General features: G+C 46.3%; 2 protein-coding genes across 2 annotated transcripts in view; one reads left to right on the top strand and one right to left on the bottom strand.

The window, feature by feature from the left end:
* Positions 1 to 1,933, top strand: part of SLC36A3 (solute carrier family 36 member 3) — a 28,904-nt gene extending 26,971 nt beyond the window's left edge. Inside the window, exon 10 of the mRNA XM_066343707.1 lies at positions 1,644 to 1,933. Coding sequence (XP_066199804.1) covers positions 1,644 to 1,933 — 290 coding nt within the window. The remainder of the gene's footprint in view (positions 1 to 1,643) is intronic.
* A 7,146-nt stretch (positions 1,934 to 9,079) lies between these two features.
* On the bottom strand, positions 9,080 to 18,696 carry GM2A (ganglioside GM2 activator). The gene is made up of 4 exons (XM_066342418.1): positions 18,332 to 18,696; positions 12,161 to 12,322; positions 9,663 to 9,845; positions 9,080 to 9,278 (listed from the first exon to the last, which is right to left on the bottom strand). Exons 1-4 carry the CDS (start codon positions 18,419 to 18,421, stop codon positions 9,123 to 9,125), a joined length of 591 nt encoding a protein of 196 aa, XP_066198515.1. The 5' UTR covers positions 18,422 to 18,696; the 3' UTR covers positions 9,080 to 9,122.
* Positions 18,697 to 23,889: the final 5,193 nt, after the last annotated feature.

The following is a 23,889-nucleotide window of genomic DNA, read 5'->3' as shown; positions in this document are numbered from 1 at the left end:
CTACTCTTTTAGGGATTCTTGCAGTATTGGCCAAGAGTTTGCTTAAAGGCTTTTAATCACTGTAAAAAAAAATAGAGGACTGGATGAAGAAGATGGGGCACATATACACCATGGTATACTATTCAGCTAGGAGAAATGATGACATCGGATCACTTGCAGTGGAATGGTGGAGTCTTGGTAGCATTGTGTGGGGTGAAATGGGCAAATCAGAAAAAAACAGGAACTGCAAGATTCCATACATTGGTGGGACATAGAAGCGAGACTAAGAGGCATGGACGGGAGTGTGGTGGTTACGGGGGGTGGGGGGAGGGAAGGAGGGGGAGGGGGAGGGGGTACAGACTGAACTGGATGGAGGGTGGTGGGGGACGATCTCTCTTCGGGTGATGGGTATGCAACAGAACTAAATGACAAGATAACCTGGAAATGTTTTCTTTGAATGTATGTACCCTGATTTATAGATGTCACCCCATTAAAATAAAAATTTATTTAAAAAAAAAAAAAAAAAAAAAGATCCAGCAAACTAGCAAGGGTGCTTTCCAGAACAGGTTTTCCCTAATTCGTTCATAGGGAAATCATAGAATGTAGAGAGTTGAATCACATAAGTTGTATATTTATTCATTCAAACATTATCAAAATTGGATTCCCCTGGAAAAATGCATGCTATATGTTCATCATATACATAAAATATGGAGATCTGAGTGTTAATGGAAGAGATGAGGAGAGAGAGCCTAATGCTGTCTTTATGTTTTATGTCCTCCTTAACTATCTAGATCCTTGTGAGACTATGAAAAGAAGTGGTTGAAATTCTGATGGCCATGAGCCATCTCTCATTTTTTATATCCTTGCTTCTGGACAGCAGTTATATATCTAAGTCAGTACAAATTCACTGTAGATTCAGTGTCCGGGTAAGATTCAAGCCTTTATTGAGTACCTATGGTGGACCAGGTTCTTTCTTAAAAATGGGAGGCAGCCCAGGAAAGAGAAAAGGGCCTTACATTGGGCATGTGAATGGATTCTCATTTCAGCTGTGACCTTGGGCATGTTCAGTTCTCTCTAGAGTTCTAGATGTCCCCATCTCTACAAAGAGAAGGTTATAATAGACAAGTGGTAGAGGGACCTTTCCAATAAAGATTATATGTGAAAAAATCTAATAAAACAAAAAAAAAAAATCTAATAAAACATGAAAGGAAAGCATCTACCGTATTTCCCCATGTATAACATGCACTCTATTTCGAAAAATTTGGGGTCTAAAAACTGGGTGTGTCTTATACAGTGGTTATAGGGTGTTTGTTTTTTTTAACCTGTATTTCCCACTTTTTTGCACGGATGAGGAGTTGTATGAATTTTATGATGAATAATACTTGAGTTCAACAACCTTAATATTTTTTTTTCAAATTTCAGGCCCTAAAATTAAAGTGCATCTTATACATGGGAACATACGGTGTCTTGGGGATTAAAAGAGGCAGGAGTCCAAAACCACAGTACCTGACCTACTACTCAAGTCCACAGTGGGTTTCTTCCCCATCCTCTCTAGAATTGCTTACCAGGCATCTGTGGAATTATAAGCCTTCAAAGAAATGGTTTACTTCTGAGCTCCCTTCTTGTAGGAATATTCAGTAACTGTATTTCTTCTCTCCCTGCAGGTGTCTCAGCCATCCTCATTCCCCGCCTGGACCTGATCATCTCCTTGGTGACCTCCATGAGCAGCAGTGCCCTGGCCCTCATCATCCCGCCCCTCCTGGAGCTCATCACCTTTTACCATGAAGACATGAACTGTGCCACCATTGCAAAGGACATCATGATCAGCATCCTGGGCCTTTTGGGGTGTGTATTTGGAACATACCAAGCCCTCCAGGAGTTCGTCCAACCCTCCAGACATTCCATAGGCAACTCCACAGGTGTCTATGCACATCACTATCTATTTTTATTCTGATAGCTCTCCCTCTTCCCATCCCCAGATTGACTTCCACTGTGGATGTTACTTAACAGTCATCACACCCCAACATCTCTATATTAATTAGTGGTTTCTTTATTTTTCCAAGAGAAATGTAAATGACACAAGTCAGTACTGATACTTCTCAGGCTGTGCCTTTTTTGTTTTGTTTTGTATATTTTTGGAGGTCTTTTGTGCCTCCTAACCAAAACCTCATTCAACCATTCATACTGTCAGCCTTGTTTAATGGAAAAAGGGTTGCCATTTGCCCATGGTATCCCTGGAAATAGACCATATATATAAATATACATACATATTACATATATTTATATATTATATATATATATATTTTGTGTGTGTGTGTATGTGGCAGAGACAGAGAGAGTATCAGAGAAAGAGACAGATAGGGACAGACAGACAGGAAGGGAGACAGATGAGAAACATCAATTTTTTGTTGCAGTTCCTTTTTGTTCATTGATTGATCTCATATGTGCCTTGACCAGGGGGCTACAGCAGACCGAGTGACCCCTTGCTCGAGCCAGCGACCTTGGGTCCAAGCTGGTGAGCCTTGCTCAAACCAGATGAGCCCGCGCTCAAGCTGGCGACCTCTGGGTCTCAAACCTGGGTCCTCTGCATCCCAGTCCGACGCTGTATCCACTGCGCCACCTGGTCAGGCTAGACCACACATATTTGTAAATGCAAAAGCAATTGTTTTCTCCCTGGGGCAGTAGCTTCCCTTAAAGCATTAGCTTTAGAAAAGTGTATGTTGCAGAAGAGGGTTTTCTATTTAGATATTATTCTAAGTGGAAGAATCACAGACAGAACAAAATAGAACTTAGCAGTGATCTTGTCTGACCATTGGCTCTGCCCCTTATTCCGATGGGATCTTGGGCAAATTCCTCCCTCTCTCTGTCTATTTTCCATCGATGTCATAAAGGATTGAACTAATTGGTTATTTTGGGCTTTTTCTGCTCTGACATTCTGAAAGTGAAAAAAGAAATTAATTATCTTTTAACCACATGTGTAAAAATTGCTTTTCCATCAGCAAGTTACCCTGTTTCCCTGGAGATATGGGAATAACAGAAATAGGTTAAGGATAAAAACAAATCTTTTAATTATCTTTCATCATTATGGTGACTTTCCTACCTAGAAGGGCATCATCTATCTTTCTGTCTATCTATCAATCATTTATCTACCTATCTTATTCCCTTCCCAGATGTCTTAAAGCCACTGAAAGCTCATTAGGCGAGAAAGGCTGAGACATTTGTGCGGGGGAAGGGATTTTGTCATTTGTAAGGACTACTGACCTACTTTTAAAAATAATATTTAGTTGTGGCAAGAGTTTTGAGAAACATCTCGTACTCTGTAGAGGGGAGAATACATTATTATGGTTTTTCTGAAGGACAATTTTACAATAGATAAGTCTTAAAACATGTAGCCCTCTGAGCCACTTAGTTCACTTCTGGGAATTTATCTTAAGAATCTTTTGTGTTTGCAAAAATTTATGCAAATGGGGAGTTTGTTATTTATAAGTTTAAGAAGTTGAAAATGATAACAGTAGGTTAAATTATGATTCATCTAGAATAAAATTCTTGATGCCTTCAAACACTGCAAAATGTACCTCTGTATATGTATATTTATGGTTTTTCAGTAAAAGGAAATGGATTAAAAACACTATATGAACCAAACCAGACAAAAACATTACAGGAAAATAAAGCCTCAGAACAAAACCCTTCATGAACATAGACGTAAAAATTTTAAACAAATCTTAGTAAATCAAATTCAACAATACGTTAGGATAATACATCATTTAAGTGGGATTCATCCTAGGAATTCAAGGTTGGCTTAATATTTGAAAAATCAATCTAATTCACATAGCAACTAAAAGGAAATATATATATATTATCATCCCAATAGACACAGAAAAGAATTTGGCAAAAGCAAATGTATATTCCTAATATAAAGCTCCCAGCAACTAGGAATAGGAGGGAATGTTCACAACGGGTAAAGGGCATCTGTGAAAAACCTACAGCTCATAACATACTTGATGGGTAAAGACTGCTTGCTTTCCTGTAAGATCAGAAACAAAACAGATGTTCGCTCCCACAAATCTAGTCATTATTGTACCAGATGTCTAGACTGGGCAATAAAAAGAAATAAAAGACATCCAGACTAAAAAGGTAGGAGTACAACTATCTTCGTATGAAGGCAACATTGACTTCCAATGTAGGAAATCCAATGGAATCTACAAAACTGCTACCAATTGAGTTTACAAAGCCTCAGGATACAAGTTCAGTATATGAAGTTCAATTGTATTTCTCCCTACTAGTGGAGAACAATCACAAATTGCTAAAAGAAATTAAGACCAGCCCTGGCCAGTTGGCTCAGTGGTAGAGCGTCGGCCTGGCGTGTGGAAGTCCCGGGTTCGATCCCCGGCCAGGGCACACAGGAGTAGCGCCCATCTGCTTCTCTACCCCTCCCCCTCTCCTTCCTCTCTGTCTCTCTCTTCCCCTCCCGCAGCTGAGGCTCCGTTGGAGCAAAGGATGGCCCAGGCGCTGGGGATGGCTTTGTGGCCTCTGCCCCAGGCACTAGAGTGGCTCTGGTCGTGGCAGAGAGACGCCCGGATGGGCAGAGCATCGCCCCCTGGTGGGCGTGCCGGGTGGATCCCAGTTGGGCGTATGCGGGAGTCTGTCTGACTGCCTCCCCGTTTCCAACTTCAGAAAAATACAAAAAAAAAAAAAAAAAAAAAGAAATTAAGACCTAAATAGATTGAGAGATATACCTTGTTCATTGCTCAGAAGACTCATTATGGTTAGGTGGTCAATTTTTACCAAATTCAGCAGGTTATTTTTTGATAAATTAACTAGCTGATTTTTGAAATTCATATGGAAATACAAAGGACCTAGAATAGCCAAAATATCTTAGAAAAAGAACAAAGTTGGAGGCTAACACTCTGATCCAAAGCTACAATAATCAAAACTGCATGGTGTTAGTGCCAACATAGACAAAGAAATCAACAGACCAGCAGAGAGAGTCCAGAAATAAACTCTACCCATTGCTAGCAACTGATTTTTGACAAAGGTGCAGAGGCAAAGTAGTGGAAAATGGATCACCTTTTCAAGAAATGATCCTGCAAAAGTTTGATATCCATATGAAAAAAAAATCAGAACTATACTGTACATTATACACACACAAAAAAAAAATCAATTCAAACTGGACCTTAAACCGAAATGTATAACCTAAAACTATAAAACTTTTAGAAGAAAACACAGTAGAAAATTTTAGTGGCCTCGGGTTAAGCAAAGATTTCTTAGGTACACCACCAGAAGCAGTGTGTTTGTGTGCAGTTCCTTGTGTTTACCTTTGTAGTATCCCATTAAAAATGCTGACACTTAGTATGAGAACGCCTGTTTCCCTATAGCCTTTTATTTTTAAGGTTCCTTTTGCCCTTTTAAAAATTTTACTTAACTTTTAGAGAGGGGGCCCTGGCCGGTTGGCTCAGCGGTAGAGCGTCGGCCTGGCGTGCGGGGGACCCGGGTTTGATTCCCGGCCAGGGCACATAGGAGAAGCGCCCATTTGCTTCTCCACCCCTGCCCCCTCCTTCCTCTCTGTCTCTCCCTTCCCCTCCCGCAGCGAGGCTCCATTGGAGCAAAGATGGCCCGGGCGCTGGGGATGGCTCCTTGGCCTCTGCCCCAGGCGCTAGAGTGGCTCTGGTCGCGGAGGAGCGACGCCCCGGAGGGGCAGAGCATCGCCCCCTGGTGGGCAGAGCGTCGCCCCTGGTGGGCGTGCCGGGTGGATCCCAGTCAGGCGCATGCGGGAGTCTGTCTGACTGTCTCTCCCCATTTCCAGCTTCAGAAAAAATACAAAAAAAAAAAACAAACAACCTTTTAGAGAGGGGAAGGGAGAGAAACATAAATTTGTTTTTCCACTTATTTATGCATTCATTGGTTGATTCTTGTATGTACCCTGACTGGGGATTGAACCCGCAACCTTGGCATATGGGGATGAGGCTCTAGCCAACTGGGCTCCCCAGCCAGGGCTATTTCCCTATAGCCTTGCCTGGCACAGTGTGGTGTTGTTCTTTTTATTGTTCACCAATCTGAGAGGTGATGTTATCTCAGTATTGCTCCAATTTTCATTTCTCTAATCATGGGTGAGTTTGAACATAGGAATATTAATCTTTTGTCTTTATTTTCTTCTTGACAAACTTTTTTATTTTTATGCAGTCAAATATGTCAATCTTTTATTGGCTATGGATGTTCACCTATGTTTTCTTTTAGTATTTGTATGGGTTTCATTTTTTTTACATTTAGATCCTGGCTCCATTTGGAGTTTAATTCTTGCATATGGTGTGAAGAATGGATCTAATTTCAACTTTTTCCAAATGATTCAGCACCATTTATTTAAAAAGTCTCCTTCCTTTGCCCTGGGATTTGAGATTTTTCCCTCCCCTCCTCACAGAGACCTGGAGGAGCAGTTGACCCAAGTGTGGCATAAAAAGGCTGAGTGAGCCAGAGATTTAATTCAGGGATGTGAATCCAGAAATGACTGGAAGAAGAAGGCTGAAAGATCCTGGAAGGGAGCAAAGGCCGGAGAAGTCACCTTGCGATTGGAAAGCAAAGGAGCAGACCAAGGAAGCTGGATGCAATGAGGCCAATTGAAGCAGATACAGCAAACAGCTTGCGAGGCGGAAATGAGTCAGTCGTAGAATTGCCTTGGCTCGTCTGCACCACAGCAGCAAACCCTTCCAACAGGAACAGCCCACCCCAGACGCTCCTGAAATTCTGGGATGTGATCAATAGAAAAATATACAGCCAATACAAAGGAGGAACACTCAGCAGGTTAAAAAGATTTAGTCATGCACCAAATAATGACATTTCAGTCAATGACAGACCACATGTACAAAGGTGGTTCCAGAAAATTATAATGGAGCTGGAATTCCTATTGGAATTCCTATTGCTTGGTAACTTCAGAGTCATCATTGGATCCTACACATTACCCTAAACACAATGGTATTTTATTATTTTTTAGGTGAGAGGAGGGGTGACAGCAAGGCAGGCTCCCACATGTGCCCGACTGAGAGCCACCTAGCATCCCCCCAATCTTGGGCCAATACTCGAGTACCAAGCTATTTTTAGAGCCTGAGACTGACATGCTCAGACCAACTGAGCCATCCTGGGTGTCCACTTATACCATTGAGCCACTGGCTACAGGAGGGAAAAAGGGAGAGAAGGGAGGGCAGGCAAACAGATGGTTGCTTCTCCTGTGTGCCCTGACCAGGAATCAAACCCAGGATGTCCATACATCGGGCCAACAGTCTATCCACTGAGCCACTGGCTGGGGCCAACACAATGGTATTTTTACTGTACCTTTTCTGCTTAGATACACAAATACTTGCCATTGTGTTACAATTACCTGCAGTATTCAGTACAGTAGCTTGCTGTACAGGCTTGTAGCTCAGGAGCAGCAGGCTGCCATATAGCCTAGCTGGGCAGGAGGCCAAGGCTGTGTAAACACTCTATGATGTTCGCACAATGACGGAATTGCCTAATGACACAGTTCTCAGAATGAATCTACGTTAAGCGGCGCATGACTCTGTTGCCATTCCAGGCTTCAGATGAGCCCAGAATTCAGGGCTGGTCCATGGATCAGTTGAGTTGTCATGTAGGACAGGATGATGGATGAACCCAGGCGCAGGACAGGGGTCCACCTCTCTCTTCACTAGAACCCTGCTCCACAGCCGCTACCGGTGGGTCCAACTCTTCAGGATCTGCCACACTCCCGACCGTGTTCGCAGCTCTGAGAGGCTGCTTCTACCTCCCCCAGCACTGTAGGGCCTACTGCTTGGATCAGACAGTACAGATCTGGCCCTGTGGGGGGAAAACCAGGGCCAGAGGAACTATCTCAAGACCAAAAGGACAAGCCTGACCTGTGGTGGCACAGCGGATAAAGCATCAACCTAGAATACTGAGGGTCGCCGGTTCAAAACCCTGGGCTTGCCTGGTCAAGGCACAAATGGGAGTTGATGCTTCCTGCTCCTCCCTCTTCTCTCTCTCACCTTAAAATTAATAAATAAAATCTAAAAAAAAAAAAAGAGAGAGACCAAAAGGACAAAGCATGCATGTTCTTACATCAGAGGTCACAAATTGGCCGCCCGGAGCCAGTTTCCCCCACTGACAAGTCCGTTTGGCCCCTTTGGCCCCTGCACTGAGTTTTAAAAAATAATTACTTAACAATATTTAAACACTGTTAAGATCTATAAAAGTCTAGATTTCCGGCTTGCCTAAGGAAAAATAAGTTGAGACTATTTGGCAAACTAAGCCCACAACATTCTCAGGTGGCATAACTGGCTATACTAAGACAGCAGTGGCCCTACATACAAAATGTGCCCTTTCCAACTCACCCCAGTCGCTATCATTCCTGATTGTATCCCCAACTCAAGACCGGGCGTCAGCTGCCGTTATAAAAAGGAAAAAGGAAAGACGTGTGTTCCTTGCGGTCCTCCTATGTCTCAGGCCTGGCCCTGTAGGCACCTGAGCTTATAGAGTATCTGAAATACATAGAGGATTCTTAACCCTCTCCCCTAAGGAAGCTCCCCACCCCATGTCCTGCCTCTCCCGGATACACGACGCCACACTGTCAGGAAAAATCTAGAAGACTGTGTCAACTGATCCTAGATGTTAACAGAGGAAGAGACTGAGACCTCTTACTTCAGGCCCTCATTGTACGAGGGGATTGGAGTAAAATGAAAACTGTTGATACTCTGCTTTTAAGTTAGTGACAAAAAAATTTTAATGAGAAAATCATAACGTTAATTCAGGAGAGCAAGACTGGGTCAGTCTGAACTTGCAGTCACAAAACATGTTCCTCTTATTCCTTGACTGTTTGGAAAATGAGTTAAGCTCTTAGAGAGACAAGCCGTAGGAGTAAGGGGTAAAATGAAGCAGCCACCCTGGTGGATGTCCTGGGCCATCAAGAACCGCCAAGTTCACCCCACCTCAGGGTAGGGCTACTTGCCCACGCCTAAAATGGAAGTGGCACAAAATGATTTTCAGCGAGGGGAATGGCATCACTGTAGAAAGGGCCTTGAAGGAGGACAGAAAATCGGAACTTGGCCTTGACAAACACAAGACAGAGGAAGAGAGACACCTTCCTCACATCACTTTATTCTGCTGTAGCTGGGACCACATTATACGGCCTCTAGAGACACATTGATCTTCAAACAGCCCATATGTTTCTCGCCGCTGCTTAGGATGCTCTGGATGTGGTAGTTTCCGGTACTGAGCCAGCTGGGCAGGTCCACGTAGGGTAGGGTGAAAACAGACGTGGGCAGTGTGTATTTGCCCTGTGGAAAAGCCAGTGGATCACAGATCAGTGGGAGCCTAATGATGCGACTCTCCCCTCAAGCCTCCTCTAGGACTGTCACCAAGAATGCTCCCTCCTCCCATTCTCCTAAGAGTCACAGGAGATTAGAGATTGCCATAGCACTGTAGAACATGGAATGTTAGAGCTAAAGGGTGCTGAAGGTCACATCGAAGTTCAAGTCTCCCATTTCATAGATGGAGAAACTGAGGCTCCCCAAATAGAAACAATTCAGGATAGATCACACCAATTTGCATCCACCCACAGACATCCAAATCTGCGGGAAGAGAATGCAAGGACCCTTCTCTCTAAACCCCCGTCTTTTCACTGGCCATGAGGACAATGTTCTCCCTCCGTAAGGACTTACTTCTTTGAAGGGACAGTGGCAAGGAAGCCCGTAGGTGTGCAGGGGCTCTGGGCAGGACTCCCCAGGGGGAAGTAAAGTGTCAAATAGGTTACAGACGTCTTCATAGGTACAGCTACCGACTTGTTCCACACACGGGACTTTGACCCAGAAGCCAGCCACTTCCTTCTGCACAATTAAATCGGCCTGGTGAAGAGTTTTGAAAAAGTGTCAATTCCAAGGCAAACATACTAGCTCCTCTGCCTATTTACCTTTCCTGTGCCCATGACAGACATGAATAATCAAATGTGATTTTTCCCTCGCTCACTAAACCACACAGTCTTAAAATCCTTTAGGTAGTCACCACCCATTGGTTGAAGCTAACTCTTGAGTTGAAATGCATTTGTCATCTAACTGTTAAGTGACTAATTGTAGCACTGCTTCCTAGACTTTCCCAAAGTAACTACAAAAGGCAAACAAACTTATGAAATGAAGTTTAACCTCATTAGAGTTGACATACAAGACTGGAAAGGATTTTTACAAAATTCTCAGTGTCAACAAATATGTGGAAAAAGTTAGATCCATTGTTGCTTATTAGAGGACTAATGGGCTCAAACATTTGGAGGCACTTGGGCAATTTGTATCAAAAGACCTAAAAGGGCCCTGGCCGGTTGGAACAGCGGTAGAGTGTCGGCCTGGCGTGCAGGAGTCCCGGGTTTGATTCCCAGCCAGGGCACACAGGAGAGGCGCCCATCTGCTTCTCCACCCCTCCCCCTCTCCTTCCTCTCTGTCTCTCTCTTCCCCTCCCGCAGCCAAGGCTCCATTGGAGCAAAGATGGCCCGGGCGCTGGGGATGGCTCTGTGGCCTCTGCCTCAGGCGCTAGAATGGCTCTGGACGCAACAGAGCGACGCCCCAGAGGGACAAAGCATCGCCCCCTGGTGGGCATGCTGGGTGGATCCCGGTCCAGAGCATGCGGGAGTCTGTCTGACTGCCTCCCCGTTTCCAGCTTTGGAAAAATGAAAAAAAAAAAAGACCTAAAAGGTCTGTGTCTAGATGATCAGAAAAGTAGAAAAAGATGCATTTCAAGGATAAATTTTGCAAAGCTGCTTACCAAGCCAAAAAAACAAAACAAACAAAAAACTACCTTGGTAACAAACTAAATATCCGACATTAGATTTAATTATGACAGATCTACAACAGAATATATCTGCCATTAAAAATGATTAGGTAGCCTCACCAGGTGGTGGTACAGTGGATAGAGCAGACTGGGATGCTGAGGACCCAGGTTCAAAACCCCGAGGTCGCTGGCTTTGAGCACAGGCTCACTAGCTTGAATGCAGGATCTCCGGCTTGAACGTTGGATCATAGACATGACCCCATTGGTCACTGGCTTGAACCCAAAGGTTGCTGGCTTGAGCAAGAAGTCACTGGCTTGATGCTTCTCATCTCTCTCCCTTCCTGTCTCTCTGTCCCTGTCCATTTCTCTTTCTCTCTCTCTCTCTCTCTCTCTCTCTCTCTCAACAAATAAAAAAAGTAAAAATGACTAGGTAGATCTATGCCAAATGCCACAGGAAGAGGTATGGAACATATAGCATGATGCAAAATTTAAAAGTTTAATAGCACGTCATGTAATCCCACTAGTATAAATACATATATTTACAAATACAGAATAAATTCTGACAAGATATGTAAATAACTAACAATGACTATCTCATGAGGAGTTAGATTATAGGAGGCCATTTACAAAGAGAACTGCTTATTTTCACATATAACCATTAAAATTAATAGGTGTGTTGCCTGACCTGTGGTGGCGCAGTGGATAAAGCGTCGACCTGGAAATGCTGAGGTTGCCGGTTCAAAACCCTGGGCTTGCCTGGTCAAGGCACATATGGGAGTTGATGCTTCCAGCTCCTCCCCCCTGTCTCTCTCTCCTCTCTGTCTCTCTCTCTCCCTCTCTCTCTCCTCTCTAAAATGAATAAATAAATAAATAAATAAAATTTAAAAAAAATTAATAGGCGTGTTATATGTGATTATATGGGGGAATGTTTTAAAATGTTAAAAGTGCTTACACCTCTTCATCACAAAGTAGTGAGATTGCAGATAATCTCTTTTAGTTTTACCCCTATTTTGACCATTTGCATTTTCTAAAGTTGACTACATATCACTTGCTAACTGACGTGTCAGTTTTATAATTAATAACATCACTACCAAAACCAAATTGCCCAACCCGAGCAGTCAGACAACAGGGAGCACTATGCCGTCCTGTTGAGGAGGCTGGAGCACTTTTGGCCAGGTGTGAGGAAACCAGTCATTCGTGCCCTCAATAGAAAGTTGTTGGGGCTGACATCAGATTCCTCCCAATCTCAGACATCATGATACTGAGAGTCTATGAACCTGAGTACAGGTCTACTTTGCCTCCTTTGCTCCTCGGGGATGCCAGGACTCCAGTGTTCAGTTCCCTGAGCATATGTCCTGCAGGCCCCTGCCAGCTCCTGGCCGACCCCACCCACCCTCAGGCTCACCTTCAGAGGAGAATCGAGGTTGACACTCGTGTGGGTCTCGGCACTGACAGTCACGTTCCCAGGAAATGCAATGGGGTTAGGTTCCACACTCAGCGTTTTGATCAGCACAGGATCCTTTCCTTCATCACAGTTCTCCCAGGAAAACTTATTGAACCACAATGACTAGGGTCAATCATGGCAGCAAGAAGAGAAGAGAAAAGTTGACAATAGGAATTCTCACAGGTCAGAAGAATCAACAGAACAGGGTGCTGACGGTGTGACCTGGGGTGAGGTGGCTCCCCTCTCTGAGTTCCATCTGTAACTGCGCATCTGTAAACCTGGGGTAACACTTGTCCAACTCAGTTCATGGGCAGGACTGAAGCGAAAGATTCAACAGGCAATGTCCTGAGAGCGTGCTCAACGGTAAAGCACAGTCTATCAGACCGTGAACTGGTTAATGCCAGGAGAGGAACTGGAATCAAGTGTTCCGGATGCTCACTCAAAACAGGAAGCTAACCACATCTGCCTCCGGTAGATATCTTCTCTGATCTCCCCCTCCCTGCAGCCCACTCCTCTCCAGCCAGTCTTGAGATCTCCTTAAAGGGAAGCACCTGGACCCTTTGCAGCCCATGCCCAAGACCTTATTCCCATCACACACCCCGCCCCCACCCCAATCCAGGGACAGGGACAATAGGGAACACAAAACACAGCGGAAAACTTAACATTCCAACCCCACCCTCAAGGGGTGTGCAGTTAATACAGAAAGGGGATAGGACACGTGAAAAGATCCCCAGTGAGTCACTTGTTGATAAACAATCCCAATGGAATGAACAAAGTTCCCAATCCTAACCGGGGCTTTCTTACGCCCATCACACTGCTCATGCCCTGTCCCCATCTGAGTCACCCTCCTCCCCTCCGCTGAGCCACTTCTCTTCCTCCACACCTTCCAAAAGGGGTCCTGATTCCACCATCTGCTCCAACTACACATAACCACTGACTGTATCCCACAGAACCCTGCTTGTCTATGATCTATCGAACTTCCTACACCATGCAGACTCCCTGTCCACCCACTCACACCTTTCCCAGCCCTTTCTGAGAACCTTACAGTACACCTCCCATGCACATCCCAGCTTAGAAGGAAAACCTACCAGTCCCACACGCCCCAGCTGATCCCCACCATCAATGCCCCTACAGCCAGAGTGGGCCAGAAAGAAACACCTAACTCGATCTGGTTAGGTGACAGATCCTCTCTGCCTCTGATTTGGGAATTGAGACGGAGCCAAAGTCACTCAGAGATCTTTGGGCTTTGCTTGTTATTGGGTCACAGTTTTGGGATGGAGCCAGAACTCTGAGACCCATGACCCATGACCCATGACCCAGACAAAGGAACAAGAACTGTGGGTCTATGGAAAAGAAAACAATAGAGTCGCCTCCCCCCTCTCCACCCCTATCTAAATAGGCAGTGAAGGGCATGGCTCTGGAGTGAGAGATGGGGTCAATTAAGGCTTTAATCAACAGACACGGGTTGAAATCATAGCTCGGCCACCATATCATGTGACTCTATAAGCCAGTTTCCTCTTTGGAGCCGCAATTTCCACATCTTTTAAATAGAGGCACTATACTTTCCTCAGAGGGCAGTGGCAAGGCTGAGAGCGTGTATGTCAAGCTCATAACACAATGACATGCCCAAAGCATGAGCTGGCTCGCTCAATGACAGCCATTACCCATCCCAGCCTCCACTCCTTGCCTCCAGTTTCATGAGATTCCTCATAAACCTGGAATAAATACCTCTACTTGAGTTTCTTAGAATGGGTTTCTGTCCCTGGGAATGCAACACTGCGCCATGACTAAGGCACGACAGGGTCTGATTCATCCCCGTGTTCCCCACAGCCCCACAGCCCCTTACACAGGGTAGGAACCAATCAATTCATCCCCTCAACATTCATCCCACAAATATGTAGGGAGTGATGATCACAGGCCCTGGGCGAAATGCTGTGTTGTTAATCATGGTAAACAATTAGAAATGTTCCTGCTTTCTCTTAAGGAACTTAGTCTCCTGTCCCTATACTCACTATGATTTCCAAGTGCCATAGGGAAACAAAAGGTAAGGTTGAGAGTAACAAACGACATACTTTTAAATAGAGTGATAAGGAAGTGATACTTAAGCGGGACTCTTGTAGGATGAGGAGTCAGCCATGTAATTACAGAAAGAAAGAATGTCCAGGCAGAGGACATGTGTGCAAAAGCCATGTCGTAGAAAGCAGCTTAGCTTCTCTCCGGCAGTACAAGAAAGCCATTGGGCTAGGTGCAGTAGACAGGGACCCAACAAGGTCGGAGGGGTGGCAGGGTCATTTCTCATAGGACCTCACAGATCATAATCAGAAGGCTGGATTTTCTGTAAGCTCAATGGAACCTCATTGCAGGAGAGTGCCACGCTCTGGTTTATGGCTGAGAACAGCTGGGAGAGGAACAAGGCGGAAGCGGGGAGACCACTTAGGAGGCCACTGTCAAATGCAAGTGCCTGGAATTAAGAGTTCAGCTGGAGGATAGGTAGGAAGACTAGCCATTTTGGGGGCGGGGGTTGCTTTCACAGATTCTAAGGCAGCCTGACTGACATTGAGGACTGATCCTAGGCTGGAGGAGGTATCCAGAGTGCCAGGTTGGAGCTGAAAAATCCCTTCCCCTCTCCTAAGCAACCCCCTCTCCCAGGCCCTTGGGTAGATGTAACAAGGTGGCTTCCAGATGCCTGACTAGAGGCTTCTGTGGCAATGAGTTCTCAGCTGAGTCCAGCCTCAGCCGGAAAAGGAGGTGTTATGGATTAGCAATGCCCACCAACAGCCAGGCCTGGCACCAGATATTTGCCATCGCAGCGTGTAGGAAGAGGAAATGGGGGGCAACACAGGGCAGAGGGGAAAGACACAGCTGTGCAGGTAGAAACAGGGGTACAAATCCCAGGCACGGGTTTAAGTCAGGTCTCAGCAGCTCTCACTAGCTGAGACCATGGCTAAGGGAACCCTCTTGGGGTTCACTACCCCTCATCTAGCAAATGGGCATAATTATATCTTCTCACAGGGCTACTGGAAGAGGGAGAAGTTTGTATCCAGAAAGTATAGGTCACAACTCTTCAAAACTGTCAAGTCCATGAAAACACTTGACTGAAAAAGTATCACAGACCAGAGGAGACCGGGAAACACAACAAACAATGTGATGTAGTAACTGGGTTGAATTCTGAAATACAAAGAGGCATTCACAGAAAAACTGGTAAAATCCAAACAAAAAGTACAGTGTTTTATTAATGGTAATGTAGCAATGTTGGCTTCTCAGTTTTGACAAGTGCGCCACGGTAGATAAGATGTCAACATTAGGGGAAACTGAGTGAGGAGTATGTGGGATCTGTTCTATCTGTGCAACCTGTCTGTAATTCTAAAATTATTTCCCCTCCAAAAAAGGGTTAGTAGGGGAAAAAAGCACATGGCTTAGCACATAGTATGCGCACAATAAATGACAGTCGTACAGGATCACAGTCTGTATTCCTAGCATGGGCTAGACATTCTCCCCTGTTATTGACAGCACAGCCCAGCACCCTGAGACTGGTTAGTGCCAGAGGAGGAGCTGCACTGCAGTGTTCTGGATGCTCAAGCACTCATCCCCACCCCACAGACTTCCTCTGGCCTGTGATCTCAGGGTCAGGGCTTTGAATCACATGAGCCCAGAGCAGTCCTGGATGATGGCAGATAAGGATCAGAAGTGCCATTTGCTGTGTCATCTTGCGTGAGTTCCCTATCCTTCACTATGGGCCTGAGTGAAGTGGGTAAACTCCAGGATGTCTCAAGGCCTATCCAAAACTGCCGACCTAAGACCCTCCGGAATGGTCTGGAATGGCAGCCGTAGCCAAGACTCACAGCATGGGGATGTAGGGCAAGCTTGAACCTTAGTGGAACTCCACCTCATAGCGGTCAGACCTGGAGCCAAGAGGAACATTCTCAACCCACATTCACGGACAAACTGTGAACCCTCTGGAAGAAGCAGCCCAAAGTCCCTAGCTCCTTCACTCAATAGGCAAAACAGAGTCTCTGCCCGGTGGCAGGGTGAGGCGAAGTCCAATGGCTTATATCATTTTATTTAAGATTTTAGAGCAGCAATTTTCAATGGGTGTACCGTGAGATTTTTTTTTAAGACACGCAATACCTGACTGTTTAGTCAGGGGCACTGACCTCTTTTCCCTTAGATGGTCAAATTAAAAAAAACGACAACAGCCAACGCAACAATCACCATCTGGTGTGAATGAATCAAAATTATACCTATTTTTTTAGATCAGCAAAAAAAAAAAATTTTTTTTTTTGATGTGCCACAGAATATCCATAATTAGTTCATGTGTGCCATGAGGTGAAAAAGATTGAAAATTGCTGTTTGAGAGCATTTCCCCTCACCCACAACCACAAGAAAGGCAGGTTGGCATCATGCTCAAATGACACATGAAGAGACTAAGGATGGAAGGGCCCACAGGCCCTGCCATGGATTAGAGACAGGTAGGCACAAAGCCATGGCTCGCAGCTCTCTGTCCTAGCCCACCTTCCCCTGCCTACACCACACTATTCCTCGCTATCAAATATTTCCAAAGTGGTTGGAAGGAGAGGATCCAGGCTGGGCCTTTCTCTTTGCAGGTATGCAGCCAAGAGGTGATGAAACTATGTAGCTTCTCTAGGTCTCAGAATGACAGAACCAGAGGCGGATTTAACAGCGGGCGCTCCCTGGGCCTCAACTTTTTTTTTTTTTTTTTTTTTTTCATTTTTCTGAAGCTGGAAACAGGGAGAGACAGTCAGACAGACTCCAGCATGCGCGGGCCTCAACTTCTGAAGAGCCCTGCCAACTTGACTTTTTTTTCTAATGACACCAAGTTTGGTTTCATATGTGCAATGTTATTTATTTATTTTTTTGTATTTTTCTGAAATTGGAAACAGGGAGGCAGTCAGATAGACTCCCGCATGCGCCCGACCGGGATCGACCCGGCATGCCCACCAGGGGGCGATGCTCTGCCCATCTGGGGCGTCGCTCTGTTGCAACCAGAGCCATTCTAGCGTCTGAGGCAGAGGCCACAGAGCCATCCTCAGCACCCGGGCCAACTTTGCTCCAATGGAGCCTCAGCTGTGGGAGAGGAAGAGAGACAGAGAGGAAGGAGAAGGGGAGGGGTGGAGAAGGGGAGGGGTGGAGAAGCAGATGGGCGCTTCTCCTGTGTGCCCTGGCCGGTAATCGAACCCGGGACTCCTGCACGCCAGGCTGATGCTCTACCTCTGAGCTAACCGGCCAGGGCCTCATATGTGCTATTTTAACATTAATGGTACATACTATTTTTTATTTATTTAAAAATATGGTTAACATGTATTTTTATTTTCCCTGTCTCTCTCTCTTTTTTAAGGGGCCAAATATTTTCTTCTGCACCCAGGGCCTCAACCGACCTTAATCCGCCTCTAAACAGAACTTCCCTTTCCCAAGGGTCTGGAGCTTGGAGTGATTGAGAAGTGAAAGGGCAAACTCGGAAGTTAGAGCCTCTCCATGGCTCACAAGGTGGACTCTCCGATTTGGAGGGCATCTCAAGCCCACCCACCCATCAGGACAAGCGGAGCCACAGAGCAATTCAGAGGAGAAAGGATGGGGCCAGGCCTTTTCATGGGGCAGGTAAACAGGGCTGAGTCTCTGGGCCTGGGAGCAGGGCCTTGGTCTTCCAGTTGGGCAGAAGGTCCCTCTGACGGTTGGAAAGAGGGCAGTAGAGCTCATAAGGGAGTGAGGTGAAACCTTCCCAGGGAAGCCTGGAGCTGAGCAAGGCCTTACCACGCTCACTGCACAGGCTGGAGAAGGGATTCAGAACAGGCTTCCCCGTGATGTGCCACTTGGGCATGTTTCCCACATGTATAAGTATGGAATTACCGGTAAATTTGGTTATTTTCTCTTGTTAATCTGTCTCATGTCGATTTGACTATTAGACCAGCAGACAGAACCTTGAAGGGTAGAGAAAAGCTGCTGCTTCTAACCACGTTAGGAAACAAACCCTTTAGAAAGAAAAGGACCCACTCGGAGTCCCACAGTTAGTGACTTTTGGAGGCTCTGCTGCAGAGAAGGAATTCTAGAAACGGGACTAGCTACTCCCCATATTCCATCCCAACCCGCTAGGCCTCCTAAAAGAGGGGCACTCACCTGTTTTCTCCAGAACTTTGCAAGGACCTCAGGGCCGGCGAGAAGCAAGGCCAGGGCGATCAGGAGCTGAGCTCGCATCAGGGGAATCATTGCAAAAGGTGCGTCTGCGCAAGGATAACTAACGAGGTCTGGAGCTGGCGGCGACGCCTTTAAATGCCTGTCTGCGTGGGTTATGCAAAGCTGTGTATTGTTATGCAAAGCTAAGCGCAGCCACTTCCAGATTCGTCCCGCCCCGTGGGGGGATCTGGGACTGCCTAGCGTTAGGACAGACCTCTCCCTACTTGGCACCTCAGAGGTTTTTCCTCGGGCCCCTCCCAACGGCGTGGGCCTCAAGCCCCCACGTTCTGAGGGGCGAAGGCGGGGCCGGAAGAGGAAAGGGGCGGGGCGGAACGCGGGATCGGGGCGGAGCTAAGAGCAAGAGTGGGAGACCAGAAGGGAAGGGCCGAACAGACTGCGAGGAGGAGCCGGCCCAAGCGCGAGGGAGGGGCGGAGTCAGGAGCGAGGGCGGGGCGGAGCAGGGCGGAGCTGTCATTCCTGAACTCAGGCTGCAATGATCAACGCAGGAAGGACTTTTGTTTTCCATCAGATAAGATTTGGTTAAGCTATTACATCTTGTAGTTGAGTTTTGCTTTTTAAAGAAACGATAGGGATATTACCTAAATTGTAAACACCACAAGGGGTGGGACCATGACTTATGGTTACTGATGTGTACCCAGTGCCTGACACATAATAGACAATCAATCTTTGTTGAATAAATGAATGTATGAATAGAATTTGAAACTTACCTAGTCATATTTTTAAACATTTTTTAACTTTGGAGTTCATTTTAGATTTACAAAAAAGTTGCAAAAATAGTGCAGAACTATCTCTTTCCACCATATTGAACAATAAGATGGAGTATTTTTATAAAACCTAAAAATCTGGGTTTTTTTGTTTGTTTGTTTGTTTTCAGAGACAGAGAGTCAGAAAGAGGGATAGATAGGGACAGACAGACAGGAACGGAGAGAGATGAGAAGCATCAATCATCAGTTTTTCATTGTGACACCTTAGTTGTTCATTGATTACTTTCTCATATGGGCCTTGACCGTGGGCCTTCAGCAGACCGAGTAACACCTTGCTTGAGCCAGCGACCTTGGGTCCAAGCTGGTGAGCTTTGCTCAAACCAGATGAGCCTGTGCTCAAGTTGGTGACCTCGGGGTCTCGAACCTCGGTCCTCTACATCCCAGTCCAACGCTCTATCCACTGCGCCACTGCCTGGTCAGGCAAAAACCTAAGAATCTGGCACTAGTACATTACTAATTAACTAGTACATTACTATTAAGCTCTAGAATTAACCTGATTTTTAATTTTTTATTTTTTTAGAGAGAGAGAGAAAGGAAGGGAGAGAGATGAGAAGCATCAACTCGTAGTTGCAGAATTTTTGTTGTTCATTGATTCTCTCATTTGTGTTTGGGGGGGGTGCTCAAGCTGGGCCAGTGACCCCTTGCTCAAGCCAGTGACCCCTTGCTCAAGCCAGTGACCTTTGGACTCGGGCCAGCAACCATAGGATCCTGTAGATGATCCCATGCTTAAGCTGGTTGAACCCATGCTCAAGCCAGCAACCTCGAGGTTTCAGACCTCAGCATCTCAGGTCAACGCTATATTCACTGCACCACCACTGGTTTAGGCTACCTGATCTTTTAATATACTTTTTTTTTAATTTAGTAAGAGAGAGAGAGATGAGAAACATCAATTCGTAGTTGTGGCACTTCAGTAGCTCATCGACCACTTTCCCACATGTGCCCTAATGCAGTGGGGGGCAGGCTCCAGCCAAGCCAGTGACCCCTTGCTCAAGCCAGCAACCTTGGGCTTCAAGCCAGCGACCATAGGGTTATGTCTATGATCCCATGCTCAAGTCAGCAACCCTGCCCTGAAGCCAGTGAGCCTGTGCTCAAGCCAGTTGAGCCAGTGACCTCAGAGTTTCAAACCTGGGTCCCCAGCATCCCAGGTCAAAGCTCCATCCATTGCGCCGCCACCTGGTCAGGCTTAATATGCTTTTAAAATTGCACATCTTCCACCCAATCTGACAAGTGCTTCCCTCTCTCATCTAGCACAACCTCTTCATTATAGACAAGGGCAATTTGAGGTCCCACGACGAAGAAGACTTGCCCAAGTCACACAGCAGAAGTGAAACTAGAACACACTTCTCCTGAGACTGATCCCACAGCAGTATGAGAGATGTCCACGTGGCTATGCTCCTTGGTGGATGTGTGTGGGTGGTGGGTGGGGGAACTAGATGCCAACACTGGTATGTCCTGGAGCCTCACTGGTAATAGGAAAGGGACTGCAAGCCTCCCTTCTGTCATCATTTCTTCTCCATCTCTGCACCTGCCAAGGTCCCTCCACCCCATTACCCACTTCCTCCCGACTCCTAAATACTCCTTCTCTCAGCCTCAGGCACATTCCTCACACAAGAAGTCAAAGTCAGTGCAACAACTGGAGGACCTCTCAGTGAATGAGCACATTCCTTGGAGAGTATCTGACATCTCTATCTGAAGGGCTTTGGAGGAGACTCTGGAAGGCCACAGATAGTGACTAGAAACCAACACCATAACCACAATGGAAGGGAGAACAGGACAGTGGCTAGTTCAAAGTGCTTGCTCCAAGTCAGGCAGACCCAGGCTTGCATCGTGTGAGATTCTAATCAGGGGCTTTCATTTCTCAGTTTTGTCATTTGAAAAACAAGGCTTAAGCCCTGGCCAGATAGCTCAGTTGGTTAGAGCATCGTCCTGAAGCACAGAGGTTGCTGGTTTGATCCCCAGTTATGGTACATACAAGAACAGATCGATGTTCCTGTCTCTTTCTTTCCCCCTCTCTCCTGTCCTCTCTCTCTAAAATCAATAAAATAAACATTAAAAAAAGAAAAACAAGGATTAATATAATTGTTAGGTATTGTTCCCTGCGAGGAAGAAGGAAAGGTCATAGCCACAAAGTGTGGATAAACAAAAGCTTTATTGAGTACAGAGCGCTTCCCGCCTGATGAGGTTCCCTGGTCCAGGGGACAGAGGCCAGGGAAGTCGCATGGGGTGGTCCCCGTGGAAGATATTTAAAGGGCCCCATCTATGGTGGTCAAGCTAATATGACATAGCGAAATCTCACTGGCTAACAGACAGTCGCTCTTTTCCAAAGGACTCCTGGGAAGTTTCTTTTGGCATGCATGGTTGTGGGCGGTTCTAGCCAAAGTTCCCAGGTCTGGGTTCCTCATGTGACCTTCCCCCATTGCTGACCACCCTACAATAATAGTAACAATAAGCAACTATTTCAGTACTAAACTGTTCACTCATTCAACAAACATTATAGATCCAATAGTTGAACAAGATAAAGACCTTGTCCCAAGCCCGACATAGACTAGGGTCTATTCAAGGAGAGCAATCAGAAAGTAAGGAAATAAACAAGATATTATCCAAGAGTAATAATACCAGAGGACAAGAAATCAAGCTAGGCCCTGGCCGGTTGGCTCAGCGGTAGAGCGTCAGCCTAGCGTGCGGAGGACCCGGGTTCGATTCCCGGCCAGGGCACACAGGAGAAGCGCCTATTTGCTTCTCCACCCCTCCGCCGCACTTTCCTCTCTGTCTCTCTCTTCCCCTCCCGCAGCCAAGGCTCCATTGGAGCAAAGATGGCCCGGGCGCTGGGGATGGCTCTGTGGCCTCTGCCCCAGGTGCTAGAGTGGCTCTGGTCGCAACATGGCGACGCCCAGGATGGGCAGAGCATCGCCCCCTGGTGGGCAGAGCGTCGCCCCTGGTGGGCGTGCCGGGTGGATCCCGGTCGGGCGCATGCGGGAGTCTGTCTGACTGTCTCTCCCTGTTTCCAGCTTCAGAAAAATGAAAAAAAAAAAAAAAAAAAAAAAAAGAAATCAAGCTAAAACTAATTCAAAACACAGTGGGGGCCTGACCTGTGGTGGCACAGTGGATAAAGCGTCGACCTGGAAATGCTGAGGTTGCCGGTTCAAAACCCTGGGCTTGCCTGATCAAGGCACATATGGGAGTTGATGCTTCCAGCTCCTCCCCCCTTCTCTCTCTCTGTCTCTCTCTCCTCTGTCTCTCTCCTCTCTAAAAATGAATAAATAAAATAAAATTTAAAATTTAAAAAAAAAAAACAGTGGGTTGCCTTCTTGAATCTAATAAGAACTCTCTGAGGAGGTGGATTTTGGCCATCCTTGGGAGAAATGGAAACACTTGGGGTAAGGGCTATTGTGAAATTTAAACATTGATCAAGTCCGTCAGGCCATGGTTCCCAGGCAGGGCTGCATACTGCTGTCCTCTGGCAAGCTTATAAAAATTCCAATGCCTGGGCCACCCTCCAGACCAATTGCATCCAAATTTCTGGAGGTGAAACACAAACATTATTTTTTGTGAGTTTGTTTTGTCTTGTTTTTAATTCCAGGTGATTAAAATGTGAAGTCAAGGTTGACATCCACCTGGCATACAATAGGTGCACACATACATAAAAATGACAATTAGTAACACATGGCTCCCTTTTTTCATTATTATTATTAAGTGAGAAGGCGGGGAGGCAGAGAGACTTCCGCATGCACCCTGACTGGGATCCATCCATGCGGTGGGGAGGGGATGTTGTGGACCATAAATGGCAGAAAGCCATTGTAGATTCCAGGCTTGGCAAAGGGCTCAGTTCTCCCCCCTCCACCTCCATATTAGCTGTGAGGCTCAGTATTTGCATCCACTCCACCTGCTTCCTTGACTTGCTGGAAGCAAGTTACATGACTCCCACTCTTTGTTTTCAGATGTTGGTAGATTTCACTAATACATCCCCTTTATGCCTTGGGAGAGTTCCTGTTTTAGCCTTGGATGTGTAACTTTGTATCAAGGACTTTCTTTTTTTTTTTTTTTTGTATTTTTCTTTAGTTGGAAACAGGGAGGCAGTCAGACAGACTCCTGCATGCGCCTGACCGGGATCCACCCGGCATGCCCACCAGGGGGCAATGCTCTGCCCATCCGCGGTGTTGCTCCGTTGCAAGCAGAGCCACCCCAGCGCCTGAGGCAGAGGCCATGGAGCCATCTTCAGCACCCAGGTCAACTTTGCTCCAATGGAGCCTTGGCTGCGGGAGGGGAAGAGGGAGACAGAGAGGAAGGAGAGGGGGAGGGGTGGAGAAGCAGATGGGCGCTTCTCCTGTGTGCCCTGGCCAGGAATCAAACCCGGGACTCCTGCATGCCAGGCTGACGCTCTACCACTGAGCCAACCGGCATAATAAAGCAAACTGGGGCTATGAGGCACACAGATATTGCCATCAGCTTTTGAAGAGTACTCCCCCATTTTTTCTTGATGAGTATGTTTCCTTAATTCCGCACCATAATTAGGAGCCCCGAAGGTCCGCGGCAGGGGAGTAGGTGGTAGAGAGAGAGAGAGAAAGAGAAGGGGGAGGGGTGGAGAAGCAGATGGTTGGCTTCTTCTGTGTGTCCTGACCCGGAATTGAACCCAGGACTTCCACACACCAGGCCAACGCTCTACTGCTGAGCCAACTGTCCAGGGCCTAAAACAAGGCTCTTGTCCTTAAAAAACCC

Source organism: Saccopteryx leptura, chromosome 6, assembly GCF_036850995.1.
Source record: "Saccopteryx leptura isolate mSacLep1 chromosome 6, mSacLep1_pri_phased_curated, whole genome shotgun sequence".
Classification (NCBI taxonomy): Eukaryota; Metazoa; Chordata; class Mammalia; order Chiroptera; family Emballonuridae; genus Saccopteryx; species Saccopteryx leptura.
Note: the sequence above shows the minus strand (reverse complement) of the source record. Positions and strands in the feature narration are given on the sequence as shown.

Coding starts and splice junctions, on each gene's coding strand:
- GM2A (XM_066342418.1), bottom strand. CDS start 18,421: ATGATTCCCCTGATGCGAGCTCAGCTCCTGATCGCCCTGGCCTTGCTT. Junction 9,846..12,160: donor ACCTCGATTCTCCTCTGAAG/GTGAGCCTGAGG, acceptor ACTCTTCACCAG/GCCGATTTAATTGTGCAGAA. Junction 9,279..9,662: donor GCCACTGTCCCTTCAAAGAA/GTAAGTCCTTAC, acceptor GCTTTTCCACAG/GGCAAATACACACTGCCCAC.